Source organism: Podarcis gaigeae (assembly GCF_964106915.1).
Source record: "Podarcis gaigeae genome assembly, chromosome: 8".
Classification (NCBI taxonomy): Eukaryota; Metazoa; Chordata; class Lepidosauria; order Squamata; family Lacertidae; genus Podarcis; species Podarcis gaigeae.
Genome location: NC_139684.1, coordinates 5,658,370 through 5,671,794, shown reverse-complemented (window position 1 = coordinate 5,671,794; position 13,425 = coordinate 5,658,370). Strand labels below are relative to the sequence as shown.

Genomic DNA, 13,425 nt, shown 5'->3' with positions numbered 1-13,425 from the left:
TCCAAAAAGGTTTTTGTGGTCCTAGACTCACAGGTGTTGGCTGTCCGCAGGGAATCCAGTGCCTCAAACCTTTCAAAAGTCAAGCCCTGAAGCCAAGTTTGCTAGTTTCTGATAAAGGCTCTGGAAAGTAGGTCAAGTGGTCAGGGTAAGGGATTTCTTTGGAACAGCCTGTCCCTCCTTTGTGGCCCCGATTCTTCCATTTCCCCTTGCCGTGTTATCTACAAAAATCAAGAACCCTTCATATTGCTTGGAAGATGACATTAAATCAAGGTAGAATATTGTATGTTCTTTATTTATATTAATTACATATTCTGCAAGCACAAATTAAAATCTCATTGAATACATCCTCTTTTGCATTCTAAAAGCTGTGTGAACCTAGCGTGGAATCCAGACTTAAGCAGAGGTTTAGACAAAACAAAAGGAACTCTTATTATGCAGACTAGGATTTTTCTATGTATACAGTTCAGGAACACTGCATAGCATTTAGGCCAGCCTCCTCTAAAAGATGGAGCCCTCCAGTACTTTGTCCTACAGCTCTCATCAACCTTGCATGGACTGGCTGGGGCTGATGGACATTGTAGTCCAAAACATCCAGAGGGCACCAGGTTGAGGAAAGCTGATTTAGACAGTGGACAGAACGGACAAGTACAGCATCTTTGAATAGTTGTGTCCCACTTGACAACAGTTTTTGAATTCTGCTGGGTGGGGGGAGAGATGTAATAGGAAACCTTTTGGCATGGTACCTGGGAAAGAGACTTTAGCAGGGGTTGGAACTGATCTAATCTGGGTCAGCCAGACAGAGGTGTGTCAGCTTTGGTGTACTTTGGATCACCCACAAAAGTGAGACTTTGTCGGACATGGCTTACAAAAGTGTGTGCATGTGTTATTTTTTTAAAATGCCTTCTTATACTGTTTCTTTTTTGCTCTTGAACTCATTGTTTGAGAGGAAACAGAGTGTGTATGCCATGGAGGACATGCTTTTTCTGGGTTTTCAGTCTTTTCTCTATTTTTATGTATCGCTTAGTTTTATGCTGAACCACCCCGGGGCCAGTTCCCAGGAGTGAATGGCAGTATCTTGCAGCCTGAGTCATGACAGCTACACACCACTTCCTGATTTGTGCTCTCGGGATTCTACAACAGTTTTCACAAAAGAGTTTAGCAAAGTATCAGCAAGGACTAGTAATTGGGCTTCTTGGAAAATGTCGTGTTCTAGGTGGTGTTAAAAGCCACCGTCTATTTTCCTTAAATTTCGACCGGCTCCTCAAAAGGTCAAATTGCTAGACTGCCTGTCTGAACAGATTTCTTGGTACACAATCAACAGCCACTAGTTCCAGTTCTCGCTTTGCAGATTTTCAGCTCTAGATAAAAAGCCAACTCAGAAGAAATACCAACAGACATAAAAAAGAAAAAACCGAAACGAAAACACCTGAGTTTCTTCCTCCCCCTTAAGCTCACGTGTCTCCATATGGAACTGGGCTAAGAGGCACAGCTGCATTTGCTGCCCAGAAATAACTTCCCATCTCAAAGAAAACATGTTTCCCGTGACAGCTGCTCACATGATTTGCTTTGCATGATGTGGCAACATTTTCCCCTAAATCAAAAGGAAATTCTGCAGAAACCCCCATTTTCATTTTGTGGTTTTTGGTTTTTTTTTGCAAAAGTTGCAAAAACTTCTCTTCCTAAGAAAAATCTGTGTTCTGCCATCTTCTAGTCATCAAAATCAGGAATGTCGTCATAGGAATAGCCCCTGTAGCCTTTGGAAGCAAAATACGCAATACGCAAATGATAGAAGCCAGGAAGGAAGACCAGGATTCCGATGATCAGGACAGGGATCGCTCGATCGGTTCCCTGGAAAACAAAAGAGAATAAGGGCTTTTTCATACCTTGGCCTGGAACAGCTAGCCTTCTCTATACCAGGCAACATGCAGCTAGATGTGCAGACTGAGGTGGGGAGATGTGAAAGTTCTGCCTGCAATGGCCCATTCACCCGTTCAAAGTTGCAGCCATCATTGCACAGGAAAACCAGCACTAAGACTGTGAAAGCCAGAGGGGGCAGAAGGCCACCCAGTCCAAACTGGGACCATTCACACCAGTCCCCTTTCTTGCTTCCTCCCACATCACCCCAACCACAATGTACTTAAGTGGGTACAGATACAGTACTGAAAACATTGCAAGGGGTTAGACTAGATGATCCCTGGGGTCATTTCCAACTCTACAGTTCTGTAATCCTGGATGTTTCCTGAAAGAATGATCGCTGGGTGTGGAGCACACTTCCACCCGCAGACAGGCCTCAGCTGTCTGAACATCATGCCCTCTATCTAATCTTTGCTCTCTTAGTGGTCTGCCGTGCCCTGTCTGTGACCTTTGTCTCCTTCGTCATACATTGTTCAAGGGGAAAATGACGCAGTGGAAACAGGTGCCAAAATAATTTTGTGCCACCCCTCAATCTCGGGATTGGAAGATGTGTAAAGGTCACAGTCCAAAATGTATCTGACTGGTTTTGCATATTGTGCTAATAAAAGGAGCTTCTATAGCGCTAGCTGGCAGCTTGCTCCCTTGCCAGCTTGCTTATGCATAGCTCACCTGATGAACAACATCTGACTCGTGTCCTTTACTTCAGTTTCCAACAACACACACATAAGGAACATAAGGAAAGGAACACAAACTTTATCCAAGGTCACTACCAAATCGAATTTGAGGGTGAGGGTATTCCAGTATGCAGAGATCAGTTAAAGACTCAGGACAGACTCTATACTGCCTAGGACCCTCGTACCTACGGGACTGCCTCTCCTGGTATGTCCCACTGAGGACCTTATGGTCTTCTGACAAAAACATCTTGGAGATCCCGTGCCACAGAGAGGTTAGGCTGGCCTCAACCAGAGCCAGGGCTTTTTCGGCCGTGGCTCCAATCTGGTGGAACGCTCTGTCACAAGAGACTAGGGCCCTGCGGGACTTGACATCTTTCCGCAGGGCCTGCAAGACAGAGCTGTTCCACCAGGCCTTTGGCCAAGGCACAACCTGACCCCCTCCTCTGGTAATCCTCACAGAACTCTAGCCCAATGGTTGCCATTAATTTGAATTTATAATGAACTGATTTTATAATGAAGTGATTTTAGAATGCTGTGTTATTTCACTGTTGTTAGCCGCTCTGAGCCCAGCTTCAGCTAGGGAGGGATAGAAATAAAATATTTTTTTTTATTTTTTTTATTTATTATTATTATTATTAACAAAAGCCACTCACTCCAATATCCCCAAAGAAAAAATGACGTTGTCTGGAAATCCATGCCACCAAGTAGCCCAGCTCTTGATGCCGATGTCATGAGAGAGATGCAAGGGGGAGAACCCCCAAGATCAGCCAATGCCATTCTAAAGGAGGGTGGGGCAGCACCAGTGTGTGGTCAATGCCATGGCACTTATGTGCTGCTTTCTGGCTTTCAACTGAGGCATCTGGTTTGCCACTGTGAGAACAAAGTGCTGGATCAGTTGCAGGAAAGAGAACTCTCCTCATGTGCTCAGGTGCCTGAAGCGCTGCATTCCTTCCTCCATGAGGAAATGTAGATGGCGCAATGTCTCCACATGTGGAATGTGCCCATCCTCAGCTCTGGGCTTTCAAAAAAGTGTGAGAAAAGGAAGCAAAACTCACTTGGATTCCCCCTCAGCTTCACCTTAGTTCATAACATCCAAACTGTTGTCAGGCCCATGGAACGGCCTGAAGGAACACGACACACACCAACTTCTAAAGGCTAGCAAGTTAACAACTTGACACCTGTTTGACTACAAGATCACCTTCCCCCTGTATGTGCCCATTGGGCTGCTTCGATCAGCGGAACTGGCATTGCTATAAGTGCCACATAATGCCTTTCTTGTATTTGTAAAAATTCAGTCTTTTAGTGTGGCAGTACCTACACTCTGGAACCCCCTGCCTATTGACATCAGGCAACTGCCTTCGCTGTACCCTGTTCGGTGCCTGCTAAGAACATTCCTGTTTAGGCAAGCCTAGCCAGATGTTTAGAAATTTACGCAATGTGCTGTTACTTTAAATTATTGTTGTCAATTTCTCCTATTGATAATTTTATTGTTTTATCCTTTCCGTAATCTGCTTTGAGGTCTTTTTGCTTTTTGCAATCAAGCGATGCACAAATTTTGTGAAATAAATACCTAAGTCTAGTCCCAGGATGGGAGACCTCTTGGTGGGTGAGGAAGCCACTATTTTCAAGAGCTGTAACAGGTGACCAACTATAACTTTTTCAAAGCACACATAGATACCCTACTGGTCAAAACTGAGACAAAATGGCAGCCCCTCCGTTACCATGCCCCCAAAGTCCCTTCCAAATCCTGCATCCAAAATAAATGACTCCTATGTACAGCTCCGCAAGAATGCAATTTTGATGTCTTGTATCTCAGTTAGCTTATGATCGTTCCAAGGCCAGGTCAGCCCTGGCAGAAGAGCTGAGCCACTTACCCCTTTGCTGATGTATCCTGCCAGGAGCAGAGCCCCAATGATAATGAGAAGGGTGCCAATCAGGAACAGCACAGTGGCCAGAGCAATGGCCTTGTAGGGGATCTTGGGGGGGCTCCTCTTGAACTAAAGGAGGAAGAAGAGACAGGTCAGCATTCAAAAGCATCAGTGGCCACTTTCAACCCGGTTATGAAAGCATCACACTTCCATGGAACCACTAGAGCCGCCAGCAAGGTTGGCTTTGGCAGGAGCAAACGTGTAGAAGTCTTTTTAAATAATATTTATTAAGAGTTTAAAGATTACAAAAAAAGAAAACGAATTAAACAAATCAATATAATACAATACAAAAACAAAAACACCACATAGAACATTGAATTAACAAAACAAAACAAAAACAATTAAAAACACTTCCAATATTTTCAATCTTAGCTTTCATTCACTTGTTTCATTGACTTCCTCACGCCTCCCTTTTTGTATTCCACTTCAATTAACTGTTTCAGCAATTCCTTTCCATCTTCCTCTGTTTTCTGTCCTGTAATTAATCTTAACATATTCTAACCTTGTTTTTTCCCTTTAATACATTAACAATTTATCTGTACCTAGTTCCTTATAACATTTCTGCCAAAGCCATATAACTTCATTCCACCATTTTTCTAAAGCTCATTAATTTTACAATATTTCTGTAAATAATCTTTAAATTTTTTTCCAATCTTCTTCCACCGACTCTTCTCCCTGGTCTCGGATTCTGCCAGTCACCCCCGCCAATTCCATACAGCCCATCAACCTCATCTGCCACTCGACAAACGTGTAGAAGTCAGGCTGATCAGTGGCAGATGAGAGGAACCTGCATGTTCACACATAGGATGATTCTCAAGGATCTGATGATGGGGTTAGTCCATCAGCATCAAACTCCACTGAGAGTTTCAGAACAGTGGGCTAGACGTACTCTGGGCCAGATCCAAACAAGGTCACTGAGAGGGGCAATTACAGCTCCCTCCCCCCCCCCCAAAAAAATGCTACATGCATTAGCTGCAGGTAAACAATGGGAATACAAGTTGGAACCCAACTCCTTCAGATAAATGTTGAATAGTACTCCAGAGCCAGTGATGTAACCAGGCAATGGAGCCATTGGTATGGGTGGGTGGCGTTCGGGCTTCATCTAAGCAGCCCAAATCAACTCTTGTTTTTAGCACTGGAACAGCCCAGCAAAAAATACCCCCCAAAGTAAATTAAAAAACCCTCCTTGCATGGGAAAGGGAGCAACCTCTTCCACTGGTAGGAGGAGTGCATTCAGATTCGATTATCCTGGAGTTCTCCCAACACAGGTGCTGCCCATCCAGGAGGGTTTTGCTGCACTGGCTGAAAGTGTCACTGCCAATAGGGGTGATGGTAGAAGAACAGGTAAAAAGCATAACCTAAGGACACAGGGTGGTGCTGTGGGTTAAACCACAGAGCCTAGGACTTGCTGATCAGAAGGTTGGCGGTTCGAATCCCCGTGATGGGGTGAGCTCCCGTTGCTCCTGCCAACCTAGCAGGTCGAAAGCACGTCAAAGTGCAAGTAGATAAATAGGTACCGCTCCGGCGGGAAGGTAAAAGGCGTTTCTGTGCTCTGCTCTGGTTCGCTTAGTCATGCTGGCCACATGACCCGGAAGCTGTCTGTGGACAAACGCCGGCTCCCTCGGCCTATAGAGCGAGATGAGCGCGCAACCCCAGAGTCGGTCACGACTGGACCTAATGGTCAGGGTTCCCTTTACCTTTAAGGACACAGGCAATTGCCAGGTCTCCAAGGAAAAGCCTCCTAGGGAGCAAATGTTACAGAAAACTCTGCATGAAACCTGGGATAAATGCTGCCAGCCTGGGCTGGACAGCCCAGCGGCCTGCCTTCAGTACAAAGCTACTTTGTACGTTCAGCCAATATAGCAGGCAATTCCAGGTCTGCTTTAATGCTACGACCAGCCAGCGTGACAATGCTGCCTCCAAGTGGCCCACTTTTAATGCATCTTCATAAACACACAAAACACAGGAAGAGCGAAAACCCCAACCGACCCTGGAACAGAAATGAAACGTTCTGGGTGTGTTTGCCGCCCTCTCACCCCCAAACCCAACCTCCACTCTAATGGTAATATCTCCATTTGGGACTGGCTTGCTTTTCATCCCTTTTCTGAAATTAGCACCTGTATATATCAGCTCCCCATTTAGACCTGAATCTTCTCCTCTGGTCTTGGCAAACCAGGATGCTTGAGGGAGGAAGTTGCCCATCTATAGTAAATGCAGAGTGAAGTTACAGGAAAAGCTTCCTCCTCTGGAGCCAACACCTCCCCCAAGAAAAAGAAAGAAAGAAAGAAAGAAAGAAAGAAAGAAAGAAAGAAAGAAAGAAAGAAACCCACCCACCTTCCCTACAGGACCGCTTCTCCTGGTATGCCCCGCGGAGGACCTTAAGGTCCACAAATGACAACATTTTGGAGGTCCCAAGTTGCAAGGTGGTTAGATTGGTCTCAACTAGGGCCAGGGCCTTTTCAGTACTGGCCCCGACGTGGTGGAATGCTCTGTCATAAGAAACTAGGGCCCTGCGGGACTTGACAGGGCCTGCAAGACAAAGCTGTTCCGCCTGGCCTTTGGTTTGGACTCAGCCTGACCCTTATGTTTCCCTCCCCTTATGGTTTTGATCTATGGGCAACTTTTAAAATGAGGTTCCATTTTAAATTGCGTTTTAACCCGTATTTTAAATTGGTCCCTCCCCCCCATTATGATTTTACTGTAATTTTACTGGTGTTATCCACCCTGAGCCCGGCTCCGGCCGGGGTATAAATATTATTATTATTATTATTATTATTATTATTAGACACTGAAGGAACAGTGTGAACAGTTGTGCATTTGCACCAGTGCCCACAAATCTTGGCTTGGCTTGGAATGGGCTGTCTCTTTTACGCTGAGGTTTTGAGAAGAGAAGGCGCAGCAGAAGAGGCTCTGAGCTCTCAGCTCCACAGAAGCAAAGAAAAAGGAAATGGGCAAGGAGGCCAGGCTTAATACAGGAATTGCTTATTTGCGTTGATAGGGGCTTTAACCTTTCAATAGCAACCCCAAGATGTTGACTAAGCTAACACTAAAGTTCCCAAAGTACAAAACCCTTTTGGGTTATACAGAATGCCCCAGTCCCAGTAAATGGCTATGTGTAATAGCAGGAGGATACTGCCACCTTGTAAGGAATATCTGAACTCAAGTGAGGATCACGACACAAGTGGTGCTTCTGAAATGCAAGGAATTCATTTTGTCCTGGTTCTCCCCCACCCCCCATTTTACCTGAAGGTCAATGTAGCCTTCATCTGTGCTCGCAAGCTTGGAATATTTCACTTTGCTGCTGGGGATCGAAGCTGCCAGGTTAGTTCGGGACGGCATCTTTACCAGTAGGAAGCATCAGTACCTACAGCCTGGGAGAGAGAGAAAAAGCTCTTGAGGAGACGGGAAGAGAGTAGGAACAGCAGATTTTAATGCAGGAGAGGAACTGAGACAACAAAGAAAAGCAGCCTGTGTTACTAAGGGCTTGTTTACATTTGAGCATTAGTTTAATTGTTAATCCGTAAGAACAGCGTGCTGGATCAGGCCAATGACCCATCTAGTCCACCCTCCTGTTCTCACAGTGGCCAACCAGATGCCTGCAGGAAACCCATATGCAGGATTTTAGCTTAAGCCCTCAGACAGAGAAGTCCCCATCTGCACTGGCCCACAATTTAAGTCACGCAGAGGTTTCAAATGAAAGGAAACCAAAGAAAATTCAGACCATATAGAGGAAGGTCTGGACTACTTTCAGCCATAGATGGGGACTCGCAAGGTGTAGAAATGCAGTTGTTTTAAAGCATGCATGGAGAATGCAGGGCAGACAATCCTGTTTAAAAACCAGAGTTGCTCCTGGCATAGATATGCCGCTAGAAGCCAGAATGGCCCTGATGGAAAGGCTGAGCCAGTCGCCTGGGGAAATGGCCAAGGAGGTTTGGGGGAGAATAAGTCCTAGCCCTCCACCTGCTGTGCTATTTTAACACTGCAAACCACTTTGACCCTGGACTTTATAAAGCCCTGTAATTTCTTCCTGCTGGAGATCGAAGCCCTGCGGTTTTTATGCCATTAGCAAGTTACATTGTAAGCTATATCCACAGAGCTTGAATTTTGTTTTCGGGGTGCGGGGCAAGGCTTCCAAGGAGCAAAAACATCCAAGGAGTGAAAACATCTGGCCCAGTGCATTCATCTGATGCCAGTACAGCCGTGTATGTGTGTGTGTGTGTGTGTGTGTGTATAGGAGGTTCTTCCTGATGTGTCAAACAGTGTTTCTCAAACTTGGGTCCCTAGCTGTTGTTGGACAGTAACTCCTATCATTCCTAGCTAGCAGGATCAGTGGTCAGGGTGATGGAAATTGTAGTGTGAGAAACCCTGTGTTAACAGAACACAAGCTGACACCACCCCAATCCCTGTGAACAGGGGAATTACATTTGAATAAACAGGGGAAAATACATCAGGTATTCTGGCCAGGGCTAGGCTAACACGCTCATCAAGAATATATTGTTTTGTTACTTCTAGCTCACCCTTCCTCTTGATAGCTATCCATGGAAGCTAACAGCTGTAGTTAAACGTAAGTCATAAAAACAGTAATTAAAATGCATCAAAAAATTAGCAAGAAAAATAAATCAAGATCTGGAAGGCACAGGGAAGGTGTTTGTTCAAGTACTTTTGCCCCAATGTGAATGGAGCCTGGTAGCTTTAAGGCAGCCAACATTAACTGTAGCATTTCCCTATCTCACTGTGCAAAAAGCCTTCAGATCAGTTTAAATCCCACTTCAGCCGTAATGATCACTGAGGTAACAAATATGACCTTAAAAGCACTTTGATCATTCAAAGCAATCACACAGAGTTTCATTTTTAGTTACTTACACAATGGTCCTATATCTCTACAGACACAAGAATAATTCTGCTCCAATGTGAGAAGCAGCATTCTCCCCTCTCCTCACCACTCCCTGCCACACACACAGATCATAGCTGTCAAGCGTCCCTTATTTGGCGGGACAGTCCCTTATCCCATCGCCATGTCCCGCTGCTGTCCCTTATTGATGATGTCCCTTAAATAAGCTACTGAAGGTAATGGGGCCCTTTCTATGTCCAGCTGTCCTTTGTCAACAACAAATTGTTGCTGGTTTTTTTTGTGTTGAATATATGCTATATGGTAATTTATGGACTTAATGGGTATCTAAAGCCATTTGCATGCAACAAAATATGTATCTTATCAAAGTGATTGTTGATCCCTTATTTTGGCTGCTGATCCCTTATTTTCGAGGCTGCTGGTCCCTTATTTTCAAATCTGTGAGTTGACAGCTATGACACAGATTCCATGAGACTCCAGCCATTTCAGACCCAGAGCGAACCTTCTTCTGCAGCAACATCTCAAGTGGTGTCAGGTATCCAGCCTCCACTCAGCTAGCTTAAGGAAAAGCTCGAATTTCTCCCTGCTTAAAAAAAAACTCGGAAAAAACTACTAAGATGACAGCTTCCTAGAAACAGGTATGTAGCTGGTCTGCCGTAGTCAAAACAAAATTAAAAAAATTCCTTCCAGTAGCACCTTAGAGACCAACTAAGCTTCTTAGAAGGCACTGAAGTGGCTAATTCTCTTTTTACAGGTTCTATTTCTGAAAATCACAATTTATATCAGGGAGGCTAACAGTTGCAGAAACATACAGTGGTACCTCGGGTTAAGTACTTAATTCATTCCGGAGGTCCGTTCTTAACCTGAAACTGTTCTTAACCTGAAGCACCACTTTAGCTAATGGGGCCTCCTACTGCCGCTGCACCGCCGGAGCACGATTTCTGTTCTCATCCTGAAGCAAAGTTCTTAACCTGAAGCACTATTTCTGGGTTAGCAGAGTCTGTAACCTGAAGCGTATGTAACCTGAGGTACCACTGTATATTGAAAGGCACTAGAGAAATGACATTACTAAATGAAACAATCTAGTATTACTAAGCACTGGATTCTAATTCCTCATACTGTACATTTATGGAACACAACTGTCCACATTCACTTTAGGAACAATGTATTAAAGGCCATTGTCTCTTGAGAAGCTGACCCCCAACCCACTGCAATATTAATTCGAGATCAGATTTCACACACCGATCCACATAAGAAAAAGATGAAAACATAGAAGGGCTTTGCCTTTCTTCCAAGGGCAGTGCTTTTATTATCTCAACAGTCACGTGAGAGAAGGTGGTGACTGACCCCAAACCAACTGACAATTTCTAGAGATGAATTTGGGAGGGGGAACCCCGTCCTAATACTCTATCTACCACACCTCTCCCCCTCTCGCTGGATCAACTTATCCTAGTCATCTGTGTCACACTAAGGAGTTAACAGAGCTTTGCTTTTGGAGTTAAGCTTTAAGAAAGCTGGAGGGCTTGATCCATTCAGTCCCATTTTGGAGTCAGGAATGTGTTCCTGGAAAAGTGTGCCCACTTTCAAAATCCCTTTAGAGCACCACACCAGCAGTTTAGCAGCCAAAAGCACCTTGGAAGTACCTCCCAGGGCAGAGGAATGCAGAATCTGCATGCAGCCGATCCTAGTCTGACCCAAACCACAACACTATGCGCCTACGCACCTCACATCTATGTGACTCAAGGCAGCAAAATAGAGGAGAAAGCTTTGCCAGAGCTTCTGCTATTGTTCACACTAGGAAGGAGAAGTTCAAAGAGGCATTTGTGGGTGGTGAAGCCAGTGATTCTGGTCCTTCAGCCCCACCCTAGAGCAGTTTAAAAAGGCAGCCCCTGTTTTCACCGCTGCTCCAGTGCACAACAACACAGTTATTTCTATTCTGGCCAAGTTAAGAGCATAACACAGTCCTACAAGGGCCCATCTAGTCCAGCATCCTGTTCTCATATGGTCAACAAGAGCACTGTCCCCAGTTGGGAAAAATCTTGCTCCAAAATGCCCCACTTCTAAAACTATATGCACTGGGGTTCTTTTAAACTTCTTTCTGCAATTATAAGCCTACACCCAATTTTAAAAACAGTAACAGAAATCAAGATACCATTATCATCCAAAGCTACATCGTTTTGTCAATGGCTGAAGACTGCATGGAACTTTAGAAAGAAAAACTGGAGCAAAACAGGCTTCCAAACAACGAGACAAAACAAATGAGACATGCCTACAACTTAAGCAACACCAGGCAGCAGAAGAGCCCCCACATGGATTCCATTTACAAAAATGTTCTTACCCTTGTGGAGCTTTATGCTGCTCTTTTCCCTTTTTAAAATCATTATTTTTATTTTGCAAGCCACCTAGGTAATTTTATGTACAATGGTGACCATAGCATCAGCTTAATAGTAAACAAACGCACCAGCAGCCCTTTTGGAGCTACTGCTCAAGTTCCCCAATATTAATTAATTAATTAAGAAAAAAAAATTATTTATTTATACCCCGTCGACCTGGCTGGGTTTCCCCAGCCACTCTGGGCGGCTTCCAACAAAATATTAAAATACAATGGTCCGTCAGACGTTAAAAGCTTCCCTAAAGAGGGCTACCTTCAGATGTCTTCTAAAAGTCTGTTGTTCAGCACCTTAAATTCTTTTAAAACCCACTCCTGCAATCTGGTGCCCCCAGATGCTTTGAATGACATCTAGAGAGGATCGAGGTAGAGTGTCAAACTAGGATCTGCGTAAACTAAGGGGTCAAATCACCACTTCGCCATGAAGCTCTCTGGGGGATGCAGGGCCAGTCACACACTCTCACCGGGTTGTTTTGGGGATAAAATGGTGATGAGAACTATGTAGGTCACCTTGAGCTCCTGGGGGGGGGGGTATAAATGTAGTAAGCAAATGAATTTTGATTTATTTGATTTATATATTTTTGTTGTGGGTGCTGTTTCTAAGAAGCAAAACAGGGATCCTGGCGCCAGATGCAGAATGCAAACAGGAGAAGACAGTGGCTTCTGGGAGAAGAGCAGCTTTTCCCCAAGAAATAAGCAACACCCCCCAATAATAAATATATATATATTTATATAATAATAAATACACACACACACACACACATATCTTTTTATTCAAAATTAAAACAAAACATATTATCCAGAAACATATCATCCTTATTTCCCTCCCATTTTCCCTCCCTCCCCCTACAGAACCCCCCACCCCCGACTTCCCTCAGTTCCAGTCTTTGATTTCTCTAAAAATGCTGTTTTCTGCATGTTACACAGTTGTATAAATCCTCAAACTCTTTAGCTGATTATTATCAATAAATAATATTTATTTTGGTTGCGGGTGCTGTTTTTAAGTAGGGGGGAGGCGGGGGTATAAATGTAGTAAAGCAAGTGAATTTTGATTTATTTTAGGTATTTCTTTTGGTTGCGGATGCTGTTTTTAATGAGCAAATGAGGGATCCTGGCGCCAGAGGCAGAATGCAAACAGGAGCAGACCATGGCAGCTTTCCCCCTAGAGATAAGCAACCCCCCCACCCTCGGCCACGGAGCTGCCGGGCGACGTCTCGGCCTGGCCCACCTCGCAGGGTTGCTCTGAGGATTCAGCCAGGAAGCCGCCCGCCCCCCTGAGCTCCTTGGGCCCAAGGACTGCCGCCCCCCGAGGCGAGCCTCCCCTCCCTACCTCCAGGCCAGCGCCATCTCTCCGCTCCCTGAGGCAGCCAGACCCGCTTCTGTCGCGCCGATTCTGCTGACTGTCCCCAGACACCCCGGCCGGAAGTTTACGGTCCTCGCGCCAGAGCTGCTTCCGGGTCAAGGCGCCTCCGTCTTGATTGGACGCTGCCCTCGGAAGGAAGGCGCTGTTCAGCCGAGGGCGGCCACAAGGGGGCGCTCCACACCCAGGGATTTGCCTCGCCTTGTTTGCGCTGCTGTTAGGAACTACCGTATTTATGGATGCTTTTGATACCGTATTGCGCTGTAATAATGATGATAATGATAATATTCCCCAGCCACTCTGGGCGGCTT

At 45.1% G+C, this 13,425-nt stretch overlaps 1 protein-coding gene across 1 annotated transcript; it reads right to left on the bottom strand.

The window, feature by feature from the left end:
- Positions 1-271: 271 nt before the first annotated feature.
- On the bottom strand, positions 272-13,229 carry TMEM230 (transmembrane protein 230). Its single transcript, XM_083753483.1, has 4 exons — positions 13,085-13,229; positions 7,760-7,887; positions 4,463-4,585; positions 272-1,848 (listed from the first exon to the last, which is right to left on the bottom strand). The coding sequence occupies exons 2-4, from the start codon at positions 7,853-7,855 to the stop codon at positions 1,708-1,710; spliced, it is 360 nt and encodes a 119-aa protein (XP_083609609.1). The 5' UTR covers positions 7,856-7,887; positions 13,085-13,229; the 3' UTR covers positions 272-1,707.
- Positions 13,230-13,425: the final 196 nt, after the last annotated feature.

Bases quoted from the DNA above. Each gene is read 5' to 3' on its own strand.
- TMEM230 (XM_083753483.1), bottom strand. From the start codon at position 7,855: ATGCCGTCCCGAACTAACCTGGCAGCTTCGATCCCCAGCAGCAAAGTG. The intron at 4,586-7,759 runs GTAAAATGGGGG...TTCCTCCTTTAG, and splicing joins AAGGCTACATTGACCTTCAG to TTCAAGAGGAGCCCCCCCAA. The intron at 1,849-4,462 runs GTAAGTGGCTCA...TTTGTTTTCCAG, and splicing joins CAGGATACATCAGCAAAGGG to GGAACCGATCGAGCGATCCC.